The sequence below is a fragment of the Lates calcarifer genome, linkage group LG7_1 (genome assembly GCF_001640805.2).
Source record: "Lates calcarifer isolate ASB-BC8 linkage group LG7_1, TLL_Latcal_v3, whole genome shotgun sequence".
NCBI classification, from domain to species: Eukaryota; Metazoa; Chordata; class Actinopteri; family Centropomidae; genus Lates; species Lates calcarifer.
In genome coordinates this window covers 9,867,378-9,888,186 of record NC_066839.1, presented here as the reverse complement: position 1 = coordinate 9,888,186, position 20,809 = coordinate 9,867,378, and the positions used below count along the sequence as shown (strand labels likewise).

The 20,809-nt window shown below is 42.8% G+C and overlaps 1 protein-coding gene across 1 annotated transcript in view; it reads right to left on the bottom strand.

Annotated features, from left to right (window-relative positions):
- Positions 1-20,809, bottom strand: part of syne1a (spectrin repeat containing, nuclear envelope 1a) — a 116,622-nt gene that overhangs the window by 43,444 nt on the left and 52,369 nt on the right. The window contains 22 exon segments of the mRNA XM_051071859.1: positions 1,003-1,221; positions 1,543-1,687; positions 1,844-2,181; positions 2,827-4,431; positions 4,640-5,038; positions 5,147-5,303; positions 5,440-5,705; positions 5,812-5,988; positions 6,114-6,240; positions 6,418-6,572; positions 7,783-7,959; positions 9,502-9,669; positions 9,922-10,074; positions 10,528-10,854; positions 14,290-14,460; positions 16,821-16,976; positions 17,533-17,850; positions 18,049-18,213; positions 18,456-18,599; positions 18,868-19,021; positions 19,224-19,396; positions 19,725-19,889. Coding sequence (XP_050927816.1) covers positions 1,003-1,221; positions 1,543-1,687; positions 1,844-2,181; positions 2,827-4,431; positions 4,640-5,038; positions 5,147-5,303; positions 5,440-5,705; positions 5,812-5,988; positions 6,114-6,240; positions 6,418-6,572; positions 7,783-7,959; positions 9,502-9,669; positions 9,922-10,074; positions 10,528-10,854; positions 14,290-14,460; positions 16,821-16,976; positions 17,533-17,850; positions 18,049-18,213; positions 18,456-18,599; positions 18,868-19,021; positions 19,224-19,396; positions 19,725-19,889 — 5,859 coding nt within the window.

The window sequence follows — 20,809 nt, the reverse complement described above, 5'->3', positions numbered from 1 at the left end:
ATACGACAGTGTACAAGTTCCTTCCTTCAGTTTCACATTGTTCCACTTGATGAAACTTAAAAAGCTTCTCCATTTGACTGAAAGGTGTCATTTGAATATCCTTATGCTACAGAACCACAGCTGTTCTAGAGATTATCATGTTGTGTTCAGAGCCTTTGTTTCTGTGGAGATGAATGGTTGCTAATACAGTATGTTGGGACCTACAGCAGTGGTTTGTAAAATGGGGCTGGGATACAGAAATCTAAATGGACACAAGATGATTAAGGGGATAAGCTGTTTTTTTCATGTGAAATAGTGGATACTTTAATCTCCTCAGGCATATAAAAATCCTTCAAATAAAAGAATATGAGGGCAAAAAATGACTTATGCTCTCACTTACTTTCCATTAATAATCTTTCAAACTCCTGCCTTCAGTAAGCAGTATTCTCTGTGAGAGTCAAAGGCAAAACCAAAGTCCAAAGACTCAAGTCCAGAGAATGACATCATGTCCAGTTGAACAAAAGCACCATAGAAAACCAGTGGACAACAAGAATGTGCCACATATGAGGAAGTGACCAATTCCTTACAGTTTGACCTCATTTCCTTTTCAGGAGCAGTGCTTTGTGAGACCTCTTGGGAACTGACAGCGTTTGCACTCAAAATAGGTCGAAAGGCGGGAAAACGCTTCATGTGACACAGTGTTTTGGCAGGAGGAAACAACTGGCCTGAAGCCTGGAGTTACATCACAGCACAGCAACTGGTGTTCAGTTACTGCTGCTGCTGCTTTGACCTAAATCCTCAGAGACAAGAACAATGTGGTAGACTTGTGTGTTTGTCGGCTGTAAGTGTTGGCAGTTTTGCAGAGTGACAATGGACATGTTGGTGGCTAGTTTAATGCTGTATATATGCATGAATGAGGCAGTTGACTAAGCAGAACCATATTTATGTGCACACGCACACACAAACACACACACACACACGCCATGTACCATCAGCAACAAATCTACAGTCATCTTCTCTTACCTTCTCTGTGAAGTTCCTCCACTCCCTCGCGGTATCCTCCAGCGCCCTCTCCTGGGCTCGGGTCACACTGCGGAGCCTGGTCCACCGTTGCCATAGTGATGACACCGAGTGGCTGGTGACACCTTTCCCGGACTCAGAGATGATCTGCTCTAACTCCGTTGCATTCTCCTTCAAAGCATTTAGCGGCAGCTCCAGCAGGTCAATGTGAGCCACCAGAGACTACAGTCGAAAGGTGACAAAAGAGACACATAAGTCATCTCATAAACACATTCCTCTGAAACATTTATACCATGGGAAACTAAAATTCTCCCCTAAAAATGTTAAATTTCACATACACACAAGCACAAGGAATAATACATAAACACTCAACTGTTTAAATATTAATGTGCATCTGCTGCCATGACGAGAACAAATGCTGGAATTTAATGCAACAGCCAAGAGGGAAACAGCACATGCATGTTAGATGATGTCTATAAATATCTAATAACCCCTTACTACAGTATCCCTCTTTTAAGAGTGTAGAGTAAGACAGTGACCCACCTTGTATCTCTGACACTTGTCCTCTGCCTGCTGGATACTGGTAGCTTTAGCTGTGGTGAACATGGCCATCTTGCTCTCTGCGTCGTTCATCTGGTCGACCAGTGTCTCTCTCTCGTACTGGAAGGAACTCCACAGGTCTGCACACCTGAGAAATTTAAACAAATTACAAGCCACAATTGAGTGAAATAATATAAACATATGTGGGATATAACCACACATGTACACTTTCACACACATTATTTGGCTCCACACACTGTACAAACGTTAACAATAGTGGACAAAAGAATACATTAACACACACCTATGCAACACCTCTCTATGAGCATCCAGTTGATGTTTGACTTCTGTCTTTCTCTGCTGCATTGTTTCAACTTTTTCTCTGAGTCCACTCATTACTCCCAGTTCCATTAAATCCACCAGCAAAGGATCCAAAGTCCTCAGCTCGTCTACACCAGCTGTGAAGCTCTTTTCCTGGGCTGAAATCTCTTCCAGGTCCCGCACGCAATCTGTCTGGCTGTCGAGCTCCACCCCTGAGCTGGCCCTCTGGAGAAAAGCCGAGGCAGAGTCCAGCCATTTCTGCATGGACTGTAGAGATATGTGGTGCCTCTGGACCAGGGAAAGAGCCTTATCCAGAGCCAGCTAAAATATGCAGAAGGTGATTTTGTTAACTTCAGATTTTGCAACTCTCTACAGGGGTTTCTTTACACAAATGTAGTTAAAAATTCATGCCTAATTACAACAACCAGCAAAACACATTTAGGATATTAGGTCTGCTACAAATTGTAGTATTATGTACAGTGAGTTGAAATCTTATTTTGATGTTCAAGTTTTCATACAGCTTCCTCTAAAAATGTCAAAGGTCAGAATTCTCCTCAGTGTGTAATAAAGTAAAAGTCTCTGTAAAACTTTGCAGGTCAGAAAAAGTTCTTGTACCTTTTACTTACTATTCAACATAATGTAATCTTTGGAACACAGTATTTAAACACATTAAATCCCCAAAACAGTTATAAATTAATAATAACTTATTCAGACTTCATTGAATCTCTTGAACTCTCTTTTAAATGTTTCAGCTTCCCTAGGCCTATTAATATTGATAGTATGGGCAAACAGGAGATGGAAAATAATATCCAGTAGGTTTAAGTCATGAATGATAGATCAGGGTCCAGATAAGTTGAGGATGTGAACTTGGCTGAGATAGTAAGATTTCTATAATTAGAAAAATAAAGGGATAGAAAATGTGCCTCATGTGCATCATTCTGATTTCTGAGTAATGTGCACACATACCTGTTTCTTACTAATTTCCTCTTGAACTTCAGCTCCCAGCTTTGCCAGCTCCTGCAGTTTCTCTTCAACATGGACAGGAACAGTTTCCCTTCTACTACAATACCTTTGCCTTTCTCTGCTACCCAATGCATCTGCCATCCTCAGTCTACTTCTCACTTCCTCCTCCTCGATTTTCAGTCTGCGTACTTCCTCCTGTACCCTCTGGACTCTGACCTCTGAAAGGGTCAAAGGCTCTTCGAATTTGTCTTTGATAGTCCTCAGACACTGCAGCATTTTCTCAGTCTCTCTTGTGAAATCCTCATTTTTGGCAACTTCCGTTTCACTTTCTTCGACAAAATGTTTTACTTCAAGCCATAAAGACTGCAATGATTCTAGCTGCAGTGTAGCTTCCTGAAAGGCAGCGGGTTCAAACTTCAGATCAAGGCCTTCAGTTTGTCGGTTACATTCTTCAGTCTGAGAGCTCACACCATCCAGTCTTTCTAGCAATGAATAAAGACTTGTGATTGTATCTATGACACCTACATCTTTGTCTGACTTAAGTCTGACCAGCTTTTCTTTAACGGACTTTAACTCTGAGTCCAAGCTGCTTAGTACTTTATTGTGTTCAACTATTGTTTTTAAGCAGTTGTCTAAGTGTTTGATTTTCTGATCATTTCTCTGCTTCAGTGTGTTGTGGAGGCTGATCAGCTGCTGCGTCTCTTCAGCTCTGTATTGCTGACCTCGACAGAGGAACCCTTCATTTTTGCCCTGAAGTTCTCTCACAGCAGGGCTTATGTGGAATAAACTTTCATTAATATTTCTATATTCATTAATTAGACAAACAACTTCCTCCTCTCTCATACTGATAGTCTGCTTCTCCAGATTGTCAAACTGCTCCTGAAGCTCCTCCAGTGCATTACGAGTGATATCAAAGAAAGTGCTGAACTCTTTTCTCTCTAGGATTATTTGTTGGACTCTGTCTTTTTTCTCTTTGGCTAGAGCTAGGATGGCGTTGTACTGCTGAGGCAGGGCATTAAGCCTCTCATCTAGATAGCAGTGGTCAATCTCATTCAGAGTCCGGAGGATCTCCTGGCCTATTCTTTGGACAATAAGAAGGAGGTTCTCATATTCTGAAGCTTGTTCTAGGACATTTTGAAAGTTCGACAATTGTGTTTGCAGTTCTGAGTTGTCTTCAACGTTGTTTAAATTGATTTCAGGGAAAGTGATGGCATCTGCTCGCCTCAACCAGTGGCAGGTCTTGTCCAGGTCGACCTGAAAGTACTTCCTAGAAGTTAAGGCTTTCTCCAGGTCTGTGAGACGCTGAGTGGTCCTCTGGAGGGCGGTTTCAAAGACCGACTGTAGCTCCTCAAGTCTCGCCAGGGTTTCTGCTCTTTCTTTTTCAGTGGCGTCTCTCTCCAGCTCTCGCCCTTGTACCCAAAGAGAGGCCAGCTCCCTCTGGTAGGCTCTCAGGCCGCTCTGGACGCCTCGACATGCAGCAACTTGTTTGGCCAGGTCCTCAGGGAGAAGCGCTATGTGGTCGTCTATCAAAGCCTTCCTCTCCTGTTGCTGTACCCAAGACAGTGCTCTACCCAAGCCTTGTAAGAACTGTGTCCTCTCTGTGAAGGCCTAGAGAGGAAGAATTAAACACTGGAAATTATTTACAAAGTTTTAGCAGCTTGAAAAAGACAAGAGCATATTTTTTTCCTACTGCACAGATTCTAATCAGTAAAAACATGAGTTTGAGCTTATTTTTTTCAGACCTTAGGCAAGTTAGGGTCCTTTAGGGCATAATTAAAATTTTACTTGCATCCAATACAGAAATCCAGCTGTTTACCTTACTGAGGTACTTTCTCCTTTGGGTCACCCGAGCCCCCAGAGCCTCCACCTCAGTCTGGGCTTGTTCAACAAGCCCTTGAAGGCATCTCTTCTCACTCAACCCCAGCCTGGAAGCCACAGCCTGGGCTTCGCTCACTGCCTGACCCAGCAGCTGCTGACGGGCCTCAAGTTCCACACACACGCTCAGGTGGTCAAACAGAAAACTCTGGGCCAGATCAGGGGGTGGGCTGGTTTTCAGTGCAGAGGTAAGCGCGGGCCGCTGCTCCTCCACCCACTCTCGGGCATCCCTCAGCTGGGTTTCCACACGAGCCAGATCTTCCAGTGTCTGTGCAGAGTCCTGGATCTTCTGCTGAATCAGGGTTTCGAGCTGGGCCCAGCGCTGCTCCAGGTGACCCACCTGGTGAGAGTCAGAACACTTAATAAAATGGGATGAAATACAAACACTTTATGTTATTATGCAGTAAATTTCCATCCTAAGAAGTAGCTGAAGAGGTATGAGCCCCACCTGTTGTTTGACAAGCTCTTTGTCTAGCAGGCTGAGTCGAGGCAGAATAGCTTGTCTCTGGTCTCTGAGGTCTTCTAGAGTTGCTCTCTGCTCCTCCAGATCACTAGACAGCTTCCTTAGAGCTTCTAGATGCTCACTTGTACTTTCTGTGTCAGCCCTGGGTACACACAGACAGGGTTTTGAATAGTCCTGATATATAAATCACACATCCATTTAGAAATTTAAGTACAGTATGTTTAAAACTTGTAAATAAAAAAGTTATACATCACATTCTACAAAGAAAACACTGAAACCTGGCAAGGTAGTCCCATTCCCTGGACACTTGGTGGAAGAGTTCCTCCACAGCGACCACACTCTCTTGGTATTCCCCGCTTCGCTGCATGTCCTCCCCCCGCTGAGCCTCCAGCTCTTCTGCCCGCTGGCCCAGGTCCATCCAGCTTCTCCTAAGTCTCCTTATCTCCTCCAGGGCAGGAGAGACCTGTCCATCTGTCAGCCTACCAATGGCTTCATTCAAATGGGTTACCTCAGACTGTCTCTCCTTAATCTGCTGGAGAAACTCCTGCAAGAAAGATAACAGAGTGAACTGAATTGAACTGAAGTTTAACTGAAGTTTATTTTACTATAACAAGAGTTAACTGTTTTAAAGCCACAAACCAAACACAGACCTGTGCCTTGTCCAGCTGGTTTTGCGCAATCTTGGGCTCCAGCTCCGCAGGTCTCCTAATGAGGTTCTGAAGTTGCTGCTCTGTCTCTCTCAGATGGACTTCCAGATCTGCCTTCTGCTCCTCAATGTCCCTCCAGCTGTCTGCCACCTCCTCACAAAGCATCATACGCTCCTCATTCTGGAAACAAAAACACAACGGAATAATGTCATAAAAAGTATTCCATTTTAAAAGCTGAGCGACTTACCAGTACAGCTATGTACTGAAACTGTCTATTGCTTAAAGATTTGTTTAAGTCAACTGACCTGCAGTTTGACCTGCTGGATAGCTGCTGCAGTCTCCCTGACCCTCGGCTCTGACAGGTCACAGGTTGAGCACACAAGCTGGAGGTAAGTGCTGGCCTGTTCCTGGAGAGTTCGCTCCTGTTTGCACCTGCCAAAAAAGTGTCTGTTAATGGTCTTATAATTTTGTTGGCTGATCATATTAGTTCATTAATTCATTAATTTCATTATTTCAGAAGGTAATGACACGTGAAAAAGAAATCAAAACAAGCAGCTAATCAATTATGATGCTGAAATACCAAATTCTTGTTAAAGACAGTGTAGGGGCTTACTGACCTGCTGTAGCGCCTCCTCCAGGCTGAGAGGGGGATGTGCAGGAGGCTCCGGTTCATCTGAAACAGAGGTCAGCCAGGTCTGGCACTGCTGCAGTGTGTCTTGGAGACTGACATGTCTCTGTAACTCATGGTCCAGACTCTGATACACCTGTAAGACACAGACAGATACGTTTAAATGCTATATGTCTGAACTGAACAACACACTTCTGTAGAGTAAACATTTAAGAAAATCAACCCAAAACCAACTTTGGATATTATGTTTCATGAACACATTACACAAATGCAAGGAGTAAAAGAAACAGTGAATGCTACTGTAGGTAGAGACTACAATGTTATACTGCATAGTTTTGAAGTCAGTACATCATGGCTAAACACAAAGACACATTAAAATATAAAGCCCGAACAAGTAGGCAGTTATGCAGCGTTATATTTGACAGGTGTTGAATGTGGAGGCGTCCATGCCCTCCAGGGGAGAGCGAAACAGCAAGGTCTGATTGACAGTGTTAATATGAGAGCCCGAAAGGAGGGAGAAGGGGGGCATGTACTGGCAAACTGCCCGACGTATTTGGCAAAGGCTAGAAGGTTGGCATGGTGGCAAGTGGCAGGCAGGATATTAGAGCTGTGTTGCGCCGGGACACAGTTGGCAGCCATCGTAACACTGGAGGCGCAGTTGTAGAGAAGCCAGCAGTGTAGTGGTAAAGTGTAGCTGGATCACACAATGCCAGATTGGATGTGCGAATGGCGGTGGTGGTAGTGGTGGTGGTGGTGGTGTCTTGGGAGGTGAGCTATGATGACAGAGTAGAGGTTGCCAAAATGACAGAGTGGGGCTGGATTAGAGGGCCCGCCAGATCTACTGAATAGTGGCGTGTGACCATTTTTGGCTAAGGCATGAAAAAGTGAAGTTGACAGGGGATATGCGGAGATTAATACGGGGAGATTGAGTTAGTGATTTTGGCTGGTGGGGTCCGTCTGAGTGTGGCTGCTGTTGAGCTCCACTCTGGCAGCCTTAATTGGTTGTGCCCTCTACACTGGCAGCGAAGGGCTGTGTTGAGAGACGGGTTTAAGTGTCAGAATGGGTTAGGATTAAGTGGATGCCTAGGCTGTTGGAATATTAACAACACTGACATGTAGAGCATGTGTGTCCGTGCATGCAGGCATGGTCACACACACATACATGGATGTATGTACACACAAGGGTGTATCCAATGCACCAATATGTCTTATATGTCTTACACTGTAAATGTGTATAAGCTACTTCAAACATAGAATACATGTCTTTGTCAGCTTCCCATCCCTTGCTCCCGCCTCCTCCTCTGCGCCCCCTCCCTCCCTCCTTCCTTCTCCTCCTCCTCACTCACTCTCTGTGCTGTGCTACAGATGGCAGAGTAGCTGTCTCTGGTGCCTTGCTGGTGAGCCTGGACCTGCTGTCTCAGCCTGCTCTGCACACGGTCACTGCAGCCTTGTACCAGGTGGTCGCCACGCTCCTTCAGGCCTGCCAAGCGATCCTCAAAACCCGCTATTTCTTCCATGATGGCCTGTGGAGGACAAAGTGACCAAGTGGGATCATGTTAAAGGGAATCCATGGATGATATATACAGACATGTTTCAGGATGAGTCTGTCCATTGGTCAATGACACAGGAGGTCAGAGCAGACCAACACTACACAGTGAGGTCACTCACTGTGTACCTGTGAACCTTAAAGAAGAAAAAAATTTACAGAAGACAGCTGCTTGGTGAATTAGGACCCAGTCCTTGAGGGTTTCTAAACACCTGAAGCGGAAACCTATTACTTTTTTTCAAGATACTATAAACATCTAAAACTAATTTGAGGTCTGCAAAAACAAGGAAAAAATTTAAAGTAGCCTCTCACGCAATTATCAACTGAAACTGAACTCATCAAACGAACATGTCATAATCCATTAAAACAGCTCATACCTCTCAGAGCTCATGGGAGAGAAAGACACAGTTGAACCCAAATGCAGCATAAACCCTCATGTTAATCAACAAAGGACAATTATTTTTCCACACTTTTGCTTTTCAGGTACTGTGTGGGCAGCTTATGTGACTCTTGCATGGAAACATCTATATTAACGACAAGTGGTTAATAAAATATCTTAGTCAGCAGCTGAACTGACGAAATAACTTACACTAATATCGTATGATTTGAGCTGCCCAGCACTGATCATACAGTTATGTTTATTAAGCAGCAAATAGCCTTCTAACAGATGATGTGAAATCCTTAGAAATTTTGCTATGACAGCTGTGAAGAAACTTCACTTCATTCTATTTTCTTTCATTATATCTCCTCTCTTTCATTTAAGCAGTGTTTCCACACAGGTCACCATACCAGACCATGGTTAATTGTTTATCTCTAGCATAGCTGTGAAGACAAATCTGCCCAATCCTCATTGGCAGTGGCCATAGCAACCAGTGTTGAAGTAGGAGACCCACAGAGATAAGAAAGACTGACTGGTGGAAAAGGTAAACAGCCATAACAAACAGCTGGTGTCTTGGAGTTTCAGTGTCATTTAGTTAAATGAGTCCTCTCTTTAAGAATATACAGTCTGAGTTAATGTTTACAATTAGGTACCAAATGGAATCTTTGTGATGTGGTTCGATAAAGAATAACATTATTTGAACATGTAGTACGTGAGTCTGTGCCATTTCAGTCTATTTGAGTTTAAATAGCCCAGCCTTTGGAATTAGGAGGCATTACATTTGTTAATTTGTATTGCTCATCTCTTTTCTCCTTGATGCATCAAGCTTCAATAACTGCATTTGCATCTGTCATGTATTTAAAACATCTGAGGTCTCCCAAAAACATGCCTACCTCACCTAAACAAAGGTAAGTTGAGATGTAAGTATTCATTCACTCAACACCAATGACTATAACACTTTAGAATGGCTGGAGTCTGAATATTTGGTGTTTCCTTGAGGATTGAAATAGACTTAAGTGAGCACTTTTGCTCTCTAATCAAGGCTCATTACATAAGATGTATCATATGCTACAAACTTGGCAAATGGCAGCAAAAAAAAAAGGAAGAAGAAAAAAAAAATCAAGTGATGTGATTGGTTACCTTGTGCCTGGCCAGCTGTTGAGTGGCTGCCTCCAGGTTGCCGCCCACAGTGGGATCAGGTGTCACCATCCTGCTGGACATCTGGAGCAGCCAGCGCTCCACCTCCTGGAGTTCATTGTGGTAAGCTTCCTGTTCCTTCACCTGGCCTTCCAAATTCTCCACATGAGCCTGGATGAGCACACACAGAAAAAAATATACTGATTACTCCAAGCTTATGCAACAAACTATTACAACCACCTTCCTGACACTGACTGACTTGGCATGTCTATATTATTCAAGAATTAGATAATCAATAAGTGAATAAAATTATTAAAGGATCAGATCTTTGCCTCAATCTGCTAAGTCTCCTGCATGGAAAGATTATTTACTTTTTCCTCTATGTATATCATAACCGCTGTCTCTGAGCACACAGGTCCTCACCATGGCTCTTTTACAGAGTTCAGTGTAGTCCCTTTGCAGTCTGTTCATCTTGTCTCTGATGGAGGGGTAGTGGACTGAAGCCAGCAGAGCGTCTCCCTTCTCCACCACTGACCTGATGGATCCATCATGGGACTGAACCATCTGCAACAGAGCCTGCAGACACAGACAGACACACATGTATCTCTTGCATCTTACATAGAGTAAAGACCATCCTTTGCACATATACAGTATGCGTGTTATACTGAAGGGTATTTTAGTTTCTTCAACCAATGGTTTCTGCTATACTCTCAACCATTTTCAAATTCTCAAAAGCACACCATAGCCGTTTATCGACATAAAAAGCAAAGTATCCTCCAGTAAATGGTCAGCAGTTATGTAAAAGATATTCAGTTTTAGAGTTAATGGGTTAGGACATGCAGGGACACTCATGTGGTCCATTAAGCTAATAATATTCAGTAAGGTCTTGCTTGCCATTTGGACCCACCAAAGTGCAAAATTACTGAACACAGCATTTATGCAATGCCCTGTAGGTCTTTATATTCCTGATTTCAATTAAATATAGCACAGTCAGATAGAAAAGACTGAGAAATTACATAGTTGCTATACCTTATACTTAGCCAGCTGTGCTCTCCGTTGGTACAGTTCAGCCTTGGGCTCCACGGGAGTGTTGAGCAAAGCTCGGGTCTCCACCAACCACTGAGCCTGAGCCTTGTACCGGTCCTGGAACTCCTTAGCTAAAAGTAGTGCCCGCTCTAGAAAGCTGTGCTCCTGCCTCAGTCCACCTGCAAGCTCCTCCAACTGGGAAAGACGAGCCTCCACCTCCCCTCCCAAACTCTCAGCTCCAGCCTCGTCCAGGAAGCCAGCTGCCTGTTCTGCCCGCTCCCTCAGGGATTTCAGGAAACTGTGGCCATGTTGGAGCTCAGACTGGAGAGTCTGGGTGAAAGAAAGACCAGAAATACAACTCAGCATGGGTGCTGCTGCAGTGTTATCACCTTTCTTTTATACTTAATAACATAATACACACTGGTGAGTTAAAAAAACAAAGTCAAAGACTGCTTCTCTGTACTAATACACAAAAATTGTAGCATATATGCTTGAGGCTGAGGAAATCCTGCTCTAATCGTTGCCATGACTTTGAGGTTAACATTCAAACACAGTATCACTGATTTCTTTGTCCTTCACCTTCAGTGCTGCCCCAGTCACCCAGACCAGCCTGGCAGTGTGTTTGAAAGGCTTTGAACCCATCAGGTAGGCCGACACCTGCATGGTGAGATGTGGAGAAGACTGGGAGGTCATGGTGTGGAGAAACCACAGTGAATTATATGAAAGGAGGACCCAATTATAAGGACCCTTAACAGGCAGCAGTAGCCGCAGGGGTTTCCAGGGCAACCACAACACACCACACACACACACACACACACACACACACACACACACACATGCACAGGTTTCCACTCGATGGGACGCCATCTAGCTTTCATCATCAGTCTATTATTGCTTGAGTATAGAGTAGCTTCACACTGCAACAACCCCAGATTTCCAGCTACTCCTGTTGATAATATAACAAGAGCTGTGTCTGTCTGCACACATCCATGTTTGCTGCTTATTATGAAGCTCCAGGCATGTTCATTTTCCCAGTAACAACACCAATGTCCCAGCCTCATGACCTAAATAGGAGACACTCAATATATCTGAATTCCATACAATTCTGTGTGATTAACTTGCAAGCTAAAACAGGATAGGCTGCGGTGATTGCTGTTTAGTAGCTGATTAAGTTCGGTATGACTCCTCCTCTCCACTTCATAGATCTTGTTGAAACTGGCATTTAATAAAGTACTCCTCTGAAAGATCTTTGATTTCTATAGGTCACAGTTTCACTTAGCATCTACTTGTGCCATCAAGAACAAAATAACAACTGAGCAACTAAAGATGATTTCCTCACTTTTACCTCACAATCTGTCTTTGGATGAAATTAGCTTCTGATGGAAACATGCTTGATATCATGCCACTAAATATCTACTACACAGTCTGCCAATACTGCTTTGCAATGGTCGTTAATGCAATCACTACAGTCTGGGTGAACATTATATATGAGGTCCTGAACACAGTGTGCCCTATATTCTGTAAATTGTCTTGTGCCATGTCAACTCCAATTATCCATGTTGAGTGTCTTGTGTACCCACTGTAAATGATGAGAGCACCAGCGATCCTGTTTCTTATTCTGCATCAGTTCTCAGGCGCCATTATCCACTGTAATACATCTACTGCAGCAATGACAACCATGTTCATTGTTATCATTATCTACTAACAGAGGTAGGACATTACTAAGGTGACCCTGTGAGCAGTTTATTAGCTCTAGTGTCACTGTCTCTCTCTGTCTTGAATGGACGGACTGCAGCAAAACTGTAACATAAAATTGCATTGTATTCCGCACAGGATTCGTGGTTAAATAATGAAAAGCCATAACTGTTCTTTGTTTATTTTTTTGTTATAGTGCTATGTAATGTCAAAAGCATGTTTTGTTTCTGATTACAAATAAGAAATCTTAACATGGACCTTTGAAACCCTGACTGTGTGCATTTGAAAGCAACAGGGACTTTGGGTAGAAATGCCCTTGAACATAAAATGTCAGTGAAATTAAAAATGGGAAAGGGGGAAGGGAAGGGGTGGCTTAATTGGGAGAAGGAGACAGCCTTTTCTTTTTTGCAGTTTTTGTTTGCATTTTGCCCTGTTTACAATTCTTGCAGGAGGCAGTGGGTGGTGGATGCTTTTTGGAGCACTCTGGGAGAAAGAAACCACTGAATTAAAAAAAACAAAAAAACAATGAATACTTTCAAAAAACAAAATAAAAAGGTTAAGATTCACTGGATGGAAACAGAGTGGGGAAAAAGGTGCGAATTTAGTCATTTTAATTACACAAAACTACCAACATTGCCCAGTTCAAGGGGATAATATACATTTGACCATGCTACATTATTGCATTACTCTGATTTTCAAATATCTTAATAAAGTCACAGCATATTTCTGGCTGACACAGCCCACCAGTGCTGTATGACTCACATTTGTACAGTTGCAACGCAGCATCGAATGAAGTCCAAATCCAACTAATGGCCCTTGACACAGCTATTGACTGCTGGTCTTTGTGTCAATGTATAATCATCCCAGCTCACTGAAAAGCCCCGCAGCTCTCACTCTGGGAGAATCAGTAAGTGATGGAGCATTCGTGTGTTTTCTGCAGTGCTGGAAGGACACATGTGGTGACAGCATGTCTTCAGTCCCTATGCAGAGACAGAGCATCGATCCCAGAAAGGGATTACTGCAAAGCCCACACCAGATGATGTATTGTAAATGTCTATGCGTGTGTCTGTAAATGCGTCTCTGAATGTGTGTGTGAAAGGAAGACAAAGACAAATGTGATGTAGTGAGAGATAAAAAACTGAAGTTGAAAAAAATGTGTGAAACCAGAGAGGATTCATGGGTTTGAGAGTTTGCTGCAGCTTGTTAGTTAGTACCTTGGATGGGTTTTGTGGTATGAAACGTGCTAGAGGAGAGAAGTGTGTATGTGTATGTGTGTGTGTGTGTGATGTGAAGCGGTAAGGGCACTGCATCAATTACAGTGTCTGTGCCAGCAGGCTCCTGACACCGGCGCTTCTTCATCCTCTCCTTCACAGTGGGAGGTCTCTCCCTGCTACCACGCTTCCTCTAAAGCGGCACCCGCTTTGTCTTCATAAAGAGCCGATCGATACACACACATTCTCATCCAGTCCTCTACACACTCGATATGAACTATGCCAAATAAACCATAGCACTGATATTCTTTGTATTGCAGTCTGTACATTTCAGCAGGGCTTCTTCCTTCTAATGCCCATTTGACAAAAAGAGCACAAATATAAACTGTTACAATTATGCCACTGCAGTGAGTTTCTACTAGTCTGGAGCTCAGTCCAAATATTATAGGTAGACTGACTGCTTTGCTAGCTTTCCAGACAGTTCATGCATATTTTACTGGCCAAGCACACTGTAGCTGCCAAAGAAACCTGTATACTTGATGTTACAAGCAGGTACCGTATGTTGCTTGGCAGAAAACTAGATTGCAAAACAGACATTTTTGCTGGCTTGGATATTGGACTCAAATTAGTTTGTGCTCAACTTCTCCTCTGTAAATGGAAGTCTTGCTAACTCATCACTTTGCCGCAGTAATACCCAACATCTGTGCTGATTTATTGCAGCCGCTTCAGGAAGGCGTATTAAGCACCGCTTTGCACCTTGCATCCAACTGCCTCACTGACAAATGGAGGTTCAGCCCTGTGGTTAAACCAGCTAACCCAAAGGTAAATAGGCTTCATATTTAGGTAAATAGATCAGTACCTCTAGTTTCTTCATCTTCTTCTCCATGGCCACCCGGTCCAGAGGTTCAGAACTATCAGTTAACACCGAGAAGCTTTTCTGAGTCGAGCTGAGCCAGTCAGTGAATGACATGCAAAGGTTTTCTGCCTCTTCAATACTCTTCACCTCCTCTTGTAGCTGCTTGATGGTGTCCTGAAAAATTATTGGATAAAATGTTAAAAGAAAAGATCAACAAATGTAGGATATTTAGGAATGATAGCAACATATACAGTGTATATGATTTATACAGTTGCGATGCTGACAACAGTTGTTTAATACCCAATATTGTCCAAACAGATCCAGATTTAAAATGTTTAATTTAGTAATGAATTGGGTGTTGGTAGTATCCTGTCATATCCACATATTATCTCATAGTATGAACCTAAAGGTGAATAACTTCACAAAAACAAACATTGCCTTCTTTTTGTTTCTGAGGTCAGAATTATTGTTAAGTCAGGGGAATCTTCAGGAAACATGGTGTGTATCTCTTCCTTTTAAAGGTGTGAGATGTGTCCCAGCAGTCTAACATTGGCCACCAAGGACCAAAATCTCTCTGATCACCCATCAAAACAGAAAATATCTGTTTCCCCCCTTCTCTTTCATCTGCTGAATGTCAATAGCTTCACAACAAGGTGGAGAGGGCCTTTATGTTTTGACGCATTATCCACTTGACTGAGATTTTGAGTCAATAACACCATGAGGATGGAAGAGGGTTTCTTGCAGGTTTGACACATTATTCACTCAACTTGCAAATCCTGTGGTGAGAACCTCCAATTAGCTGATAGTGCTGAGTGCACACCTTTTCTGACTAGACAGAGGTAACGGCTTCCCACCTCAAGCCCATATGGCCCCCACTTCACACAGTATAATTACAGGCATCCATGGCAGGAGAGGGATGTTTTGTGTCTGCGTGTGTGTGTGTGTTGGCCTAACTGTAAGTATATGCATGCTTGAGTCAATTTTGAGAGGGGAAGGAAGGGGTGTGGGTATAACTGAGACAAACAAAGTGAGGGAATAACGGGGAGACACACACGCATACACACACTTGGATGTGTTACTGAAGGTGTAAAAATCAATGTAGTGCAGGCAAAGCTTCTCTACTTTTGGTGCCGGGTGTGAGATTGCCTTCTGTAGCGTTTAATTACAGCCTTAGCCCCAGACCAGAGGAGCCCCATTGATTTTCCTTTAGTCCCCCCCAGAGGAGCAGACAAATAGAGAGGCTAGATCTGAGTATACAGAACAACACAGGCTGGGCTCACAGGCATAACTCTGAAAGCTACTTCAATGGGGTGTTACAGAAACAAAGTCCAAACTTTCATGTTAGTGAATTCCATGGTGAGAGAGCATAACCATGTGTGAAAAGCCCACTGCAGGCAGAGACCCCCAATGGCAATACCCACAAGTTCACATTTTTCTTCATCTATGATTGAGCCAGTATAACACCAAAGTGTTTCAGTCGTCACTCAGCTCGTTATGACTTTGTACAGGGTATCTACAGGTCTTGAAAAAGGCTTACAAAGCACTGAATTTAGTTTCCTCCAAAAACGCCATTAGAAGGTTTTACAAAGTCTTAAATCTAATTTGTAAAAGTCTTACAGTACGCAGTAATGTCAGCTATAAAATCATGGAATCATTCTATCAGTGAATTGTGCCGCAGGGGGCTGATCACTCTTTTTCATAGAGTTTCAGAGGTTTCTACCACTACTGCTAACTACAGCGGCTAAAAAGCTCGTTATATGACAATGGGTAAGTAAAAAATGAACTTGAATAACTTCATCATTTTAAATATCATTAGGAATTATTTCACACACTGCTTGGAGGTGCTGACAAATTGACATAATAATACATAATTTCAGGCCATTGCCCCTACTAGTTTTCCAATGTACTTCCATACTTTTGCTGATAGAATGACACAGGTATCACAGTTTTCTTTGTCGTATTAAAAGGTCTTTGAAAGTAACTTACATTAACTGAACCCTGCAGAAACCCTGCTATATTTTTCTACTCATGTTGACAGGTAGGTAGACAGGAAATTCAGTATTGAACTTGTCCAGCAGCAGTGTTTTAAGTTATTCTTCCTCACCAAAAGAGGCATTGTTTAACCCAAATATAATAAAATAAATAATGTTTTTCAGCATTAATACTACAAAGAGTAACAGCTGATGACATGGGTAATTATGTCTTCTACATTCTGTATGGCATCAGTAAGTCAGAAAATGTCACAAAATATTTATCAAACTGTACTTAAATTTGTATGTTTTGAAATAATGAATGAAGAACTGGGTTCAGACAGACATTATCAACAGGTATCTCATATCTGGCTACTCTGTTTAATTCTAGTTTATTTCAACAGCCTATTTTATATGGATAAGTAAGGCAAATTAATTTTCACTCTTAAACTGTCTGTGATGAGCAGTTATTTAGAAACAGTTATGTTTTTAAAGACTGGTGGCAGCTGTCAAACTCCATAGAGTAAATATACAGATATGTATATTTAAGTATAAGTATCTTACCTGTATGTTGAGCAGCAGGGAATGGTAGCGGGCAGTGAGCTGGGTGGCAGTGACACTAACACGACTACTGATGTAGGTTTCTTCCAGAACCTGCTGGGCCAGAGAGGAGAGCCCATCCACTTCTCCCTGCCGTGCAAGAACTGCCTCAAGACAGCCCTGTTCACAGGAGACACAGAGATATGTATGTATGATCATATTTTAGTTAACTTCAGTGAAAGTCGTCAAACTCTGGAGAAAATAACACATCTCAAACAACAAGATAAAGAGGATACAGGGCCAAAGGGTTTGTGTGTGTGTGTGTGTGTGTGTGTGTGTGTGTGTGTGTGTGTGTGTTCGTAAATGCAGGGAAGGAAAATACTGAGACTGTCTGACATCCTGACACTGGCAGGAAGTGTGCTCCAATGGGAGGACCCAGTAGGGAAATACTCTGACCACTGCTGTTTTCCTTCAAACGCATGCTGTGATGTGAGCTTATGTATAAGTTAGAAAAGTGATGTAGTTTAGCACAAGGCCCCAGGATACTTCAAAATTTTACTTTTGTCTCAAAGACAGTACAAGGATGTTTAACAGGATTAATTTAAAACCACTGGAATTCAGTTAGAAGTTTTGTAGGTTAGCCCTTTGCTACCTTGGGCCTAAAATTAACTGTACTGACAGTGGTACAAAATATTAAGTGTTCATATGGACTGATGCCTTCTTGTCTCTCTCTGACCTGGAGTTTTTTCAGCTGAGTCTCCTTGGTAGCTCTGTCTGACCTCCGATGACGTCTGATGTTTGCCACCTTTTCCATCTCCTCCAGCCACTGGGCCAGGCTCAGGAACCTTTGGCCCATCTGCTTCAGTCTGGTGAGCGTGGAGCTCAGCTGGGTCTGAGTCTCTTCTAGGCGACCCTGGTAGGCCCCCCACTCTCTCTGGGCGGTGTCCAGGGCTCGATCTTCAATCTGCGGTATACCCCAAGGGATTACTCTCTCTCTGCTGGTCAGCACAGAGGAGAGCAAAGACTGGCCGTTTGAGCAGCGATCCTGCAGGAGCTATAGAGGGGAGTGAGAGGGTAAGAACAAAGAAACAGTGTGATTAAAGAGTCTGCTCTGCCAAAACAGCCAGGTGTTTTAGCCTCGAGAGAGATCTGATGTTGGTTGTGAGTACACAATAGTATGAGGAAGCCTTCCCTTACATTTGTACATTCTCTGTTCATAAAAACCAGATTATACACTCCACATTATTCCCACCTGTAGCTGTTTCAGTGTCTTCTCTAGCGTATCCACGTTTCCCTCTGGATGGGACAAGGAGGCCAGAGTAGCCTGTTCCTGCTCCAGCCAGTCCTCAAACACATGTAATCCCCTTTGATATTCCTGATGGACCAGCACCAGTCCCTTGGCCTTACTGACAGCATTCTGCAAAACAACATGTTTGAGACATTACTGTTTGTCTTTAGATGTGTAAACATTAAAGTAAAATGTGTAATGAATTTTAAATAATGATAACATACAGGTCATACACTCTAATACAATGTTGGTATATACTTGATTTATAAAACAACATAAAGTAGGTGTTCAGAGAAACACTTTCAAAACAATCATTCATTATTCAAATGCCTGCAGAGGAAAAAATGAAACCGTATGTTATGGGTAAGAACCTTGGCCTTTTCTTTGAGAGTGTTGTATCTACACTGCAGCTGCTGCACCTCCTGCTGAGTAGTGTAGTGTTCAGCCATGTTGGACCCCTTTGTGGCAATGGTCTCCAGAGGACTGCTGTGACTCAATACCTCTTCATAGAGAAGCTGGAATTAAATAAGAACACATGCACACACTCATTGTAGTTTATCTATCTCCAGTGGGAGGCTCTGAGATATAAATATCTATGACTGTATGAGTCAAAGCAGGAAATTCCATTAAAAAGTTGGTATTTACAATTTTGGAAGAACATCAGAAAAAGAAAAGCTGTAAAACATAAACAAGCCATCTTAATTGGATTTTTTGTGGAGTTTAATCTCAATGCAAAAACCTAGTCTGGCTTTTTTCAGGCTAGCTATTAGCGAGATGTGATACCTTGGTCTTTCCCAGGTTAGCGGTCTTGTCTCTCATCTCAGAGTACTGTCTGTCTGAGCAGCTTAGCGTCTCCTCCACGCGGTCCATCCACAGCACAAACTGACCCACGTCCTCCTGATAGCTGGTCCATTGTGACAGAGCACCCTCCAGTTGACTGTGATAATCAACATAATGACATTAACACCCAGGCAACAGGCGGATATAAACGAACACACACATGCATCTTCGGCACACAGACAGTTAAATTTAATTGTCTCTTTAACCTTTCAACTGACGGGAATCCATCAATTGGAACTAGACAGTTCCCAGTCTCATCTATCACATGTCTGACACATTGATCTGTTCATGATCCCAACCTTTTACACTGAATGGAGGCAGAAAGAAGGGAATCCCATGAGTCCTTGAGGTCCTGGATCTGTTTGCGAATAACTGGGACGCCGTCAGCCGAAGTGTTTCTCTGGACTGCTTCCCCCCGCGTCAGCAGCATTTTTAGCTGGATCTCCCTCTCCTGACGGGCAGCGAGTAAGGCCTACAGAGAGCCAAATACATATATAAATATATATACATCTGAGACCTGAAATAAATATTATGTATTATAATATAAATAAAAATCATTATTTTTGCTGTCTTAATCTTTACAATGAAATGTTAAGAGCTGCTACAAGAGCTGATTTTCTCATTTTTGAGACAATATTAGTTTCCTTAAATCACAAGACATGTCAGCATGACACACTGGAGGAAATATATTGCTAGGGAGACGTGAATAGTTTTATTAGCCAACAGTCCAATCCCTGAAAATTGTGGTACATTCTTTTAGTGATCCCACACCCTTCTTCTCTCTTCTTCTCCCCCCTTACTTCCAGCTGTAGCATCCGGTCCTCCAACACGCCTTTGTCAGTGGTGGTGGAGATGCAGGTGTTGAGGACCCTCTGAGCTTCACATACCCAGTCCTGCAGCTCTTTAAGACCCTGAGAGAAGAGGCGGTGTTCCCCTACGATACGTTCAATCCTGGAGGCCTTGTCCTTTAAAAATCAGAGCACAGCACTGTAAACACACACACTTCAAGTCTCACATGAGCACACATTTTAAAAAAAATAACAGCAGAATTGTTTCCGGTCCATAAAAACAGTGTCTTCATATTGTTCTGTTTGTGTTTGAAATTACAGTCTTGTTTTTTTCCTCACAGTCGTCTCCGGAGACTTTCCCACCCCCACGTTACAGCACAAACACAGTGTATTTTGTTTTCAGTCATCAGTCATACATCTTCAACATGTGTGCAACTGTAGGGTGGAGAAAGGCAGAGCTACAATAACAATCTACAAGAGGCAATTTTAACTGATTTCATTCCTGTTTCCATGTCTGGCAGGGAAGAAGACCTAAAAATAGCACTCCAGTAGTTAGCCGGCAAAGTAAATAAATCCCATTCATCATCGCTGGGGCACTCTCATTGTCCAGAGGTAAGAGTATGGTGCTTTGTGGTCAGTGTAATGATTTGTATTACACTTTATCAAATTAACCATAAAGGTGTGACCGATCTAATGAGAGCTTCAAAAAGGTCAGCTTCTCGAGCACTGACACATTTCAGCTCTGGCATTTTCATTTTCATTGCATAAAGGTAAGCTCAACAGCTTTGGCCTTTTTTATGTTGATTAGACTGCAACCACAAGGACCTTTCTGAGGTGAAAGATAGATTTAATTTACTCAGGTAAATTACTCTGGATATGGAGACATTGTTGGGAGCAATATTTCCACTAGAGGCAAGCCGATTACAGGGACCATGACTGATGTGCAAGTGGGGAATAACACATGACACAGCAAATACACAGAACAACAGTTAGCAACATGGCTGGACAGAAGGTTCCATAGTTTTTAAATGAATCAAGCAAGGCACATTTCAGCTTGCTGTGGTGTTCTCAGACAGAAGCACAGATAAGTAGACAAG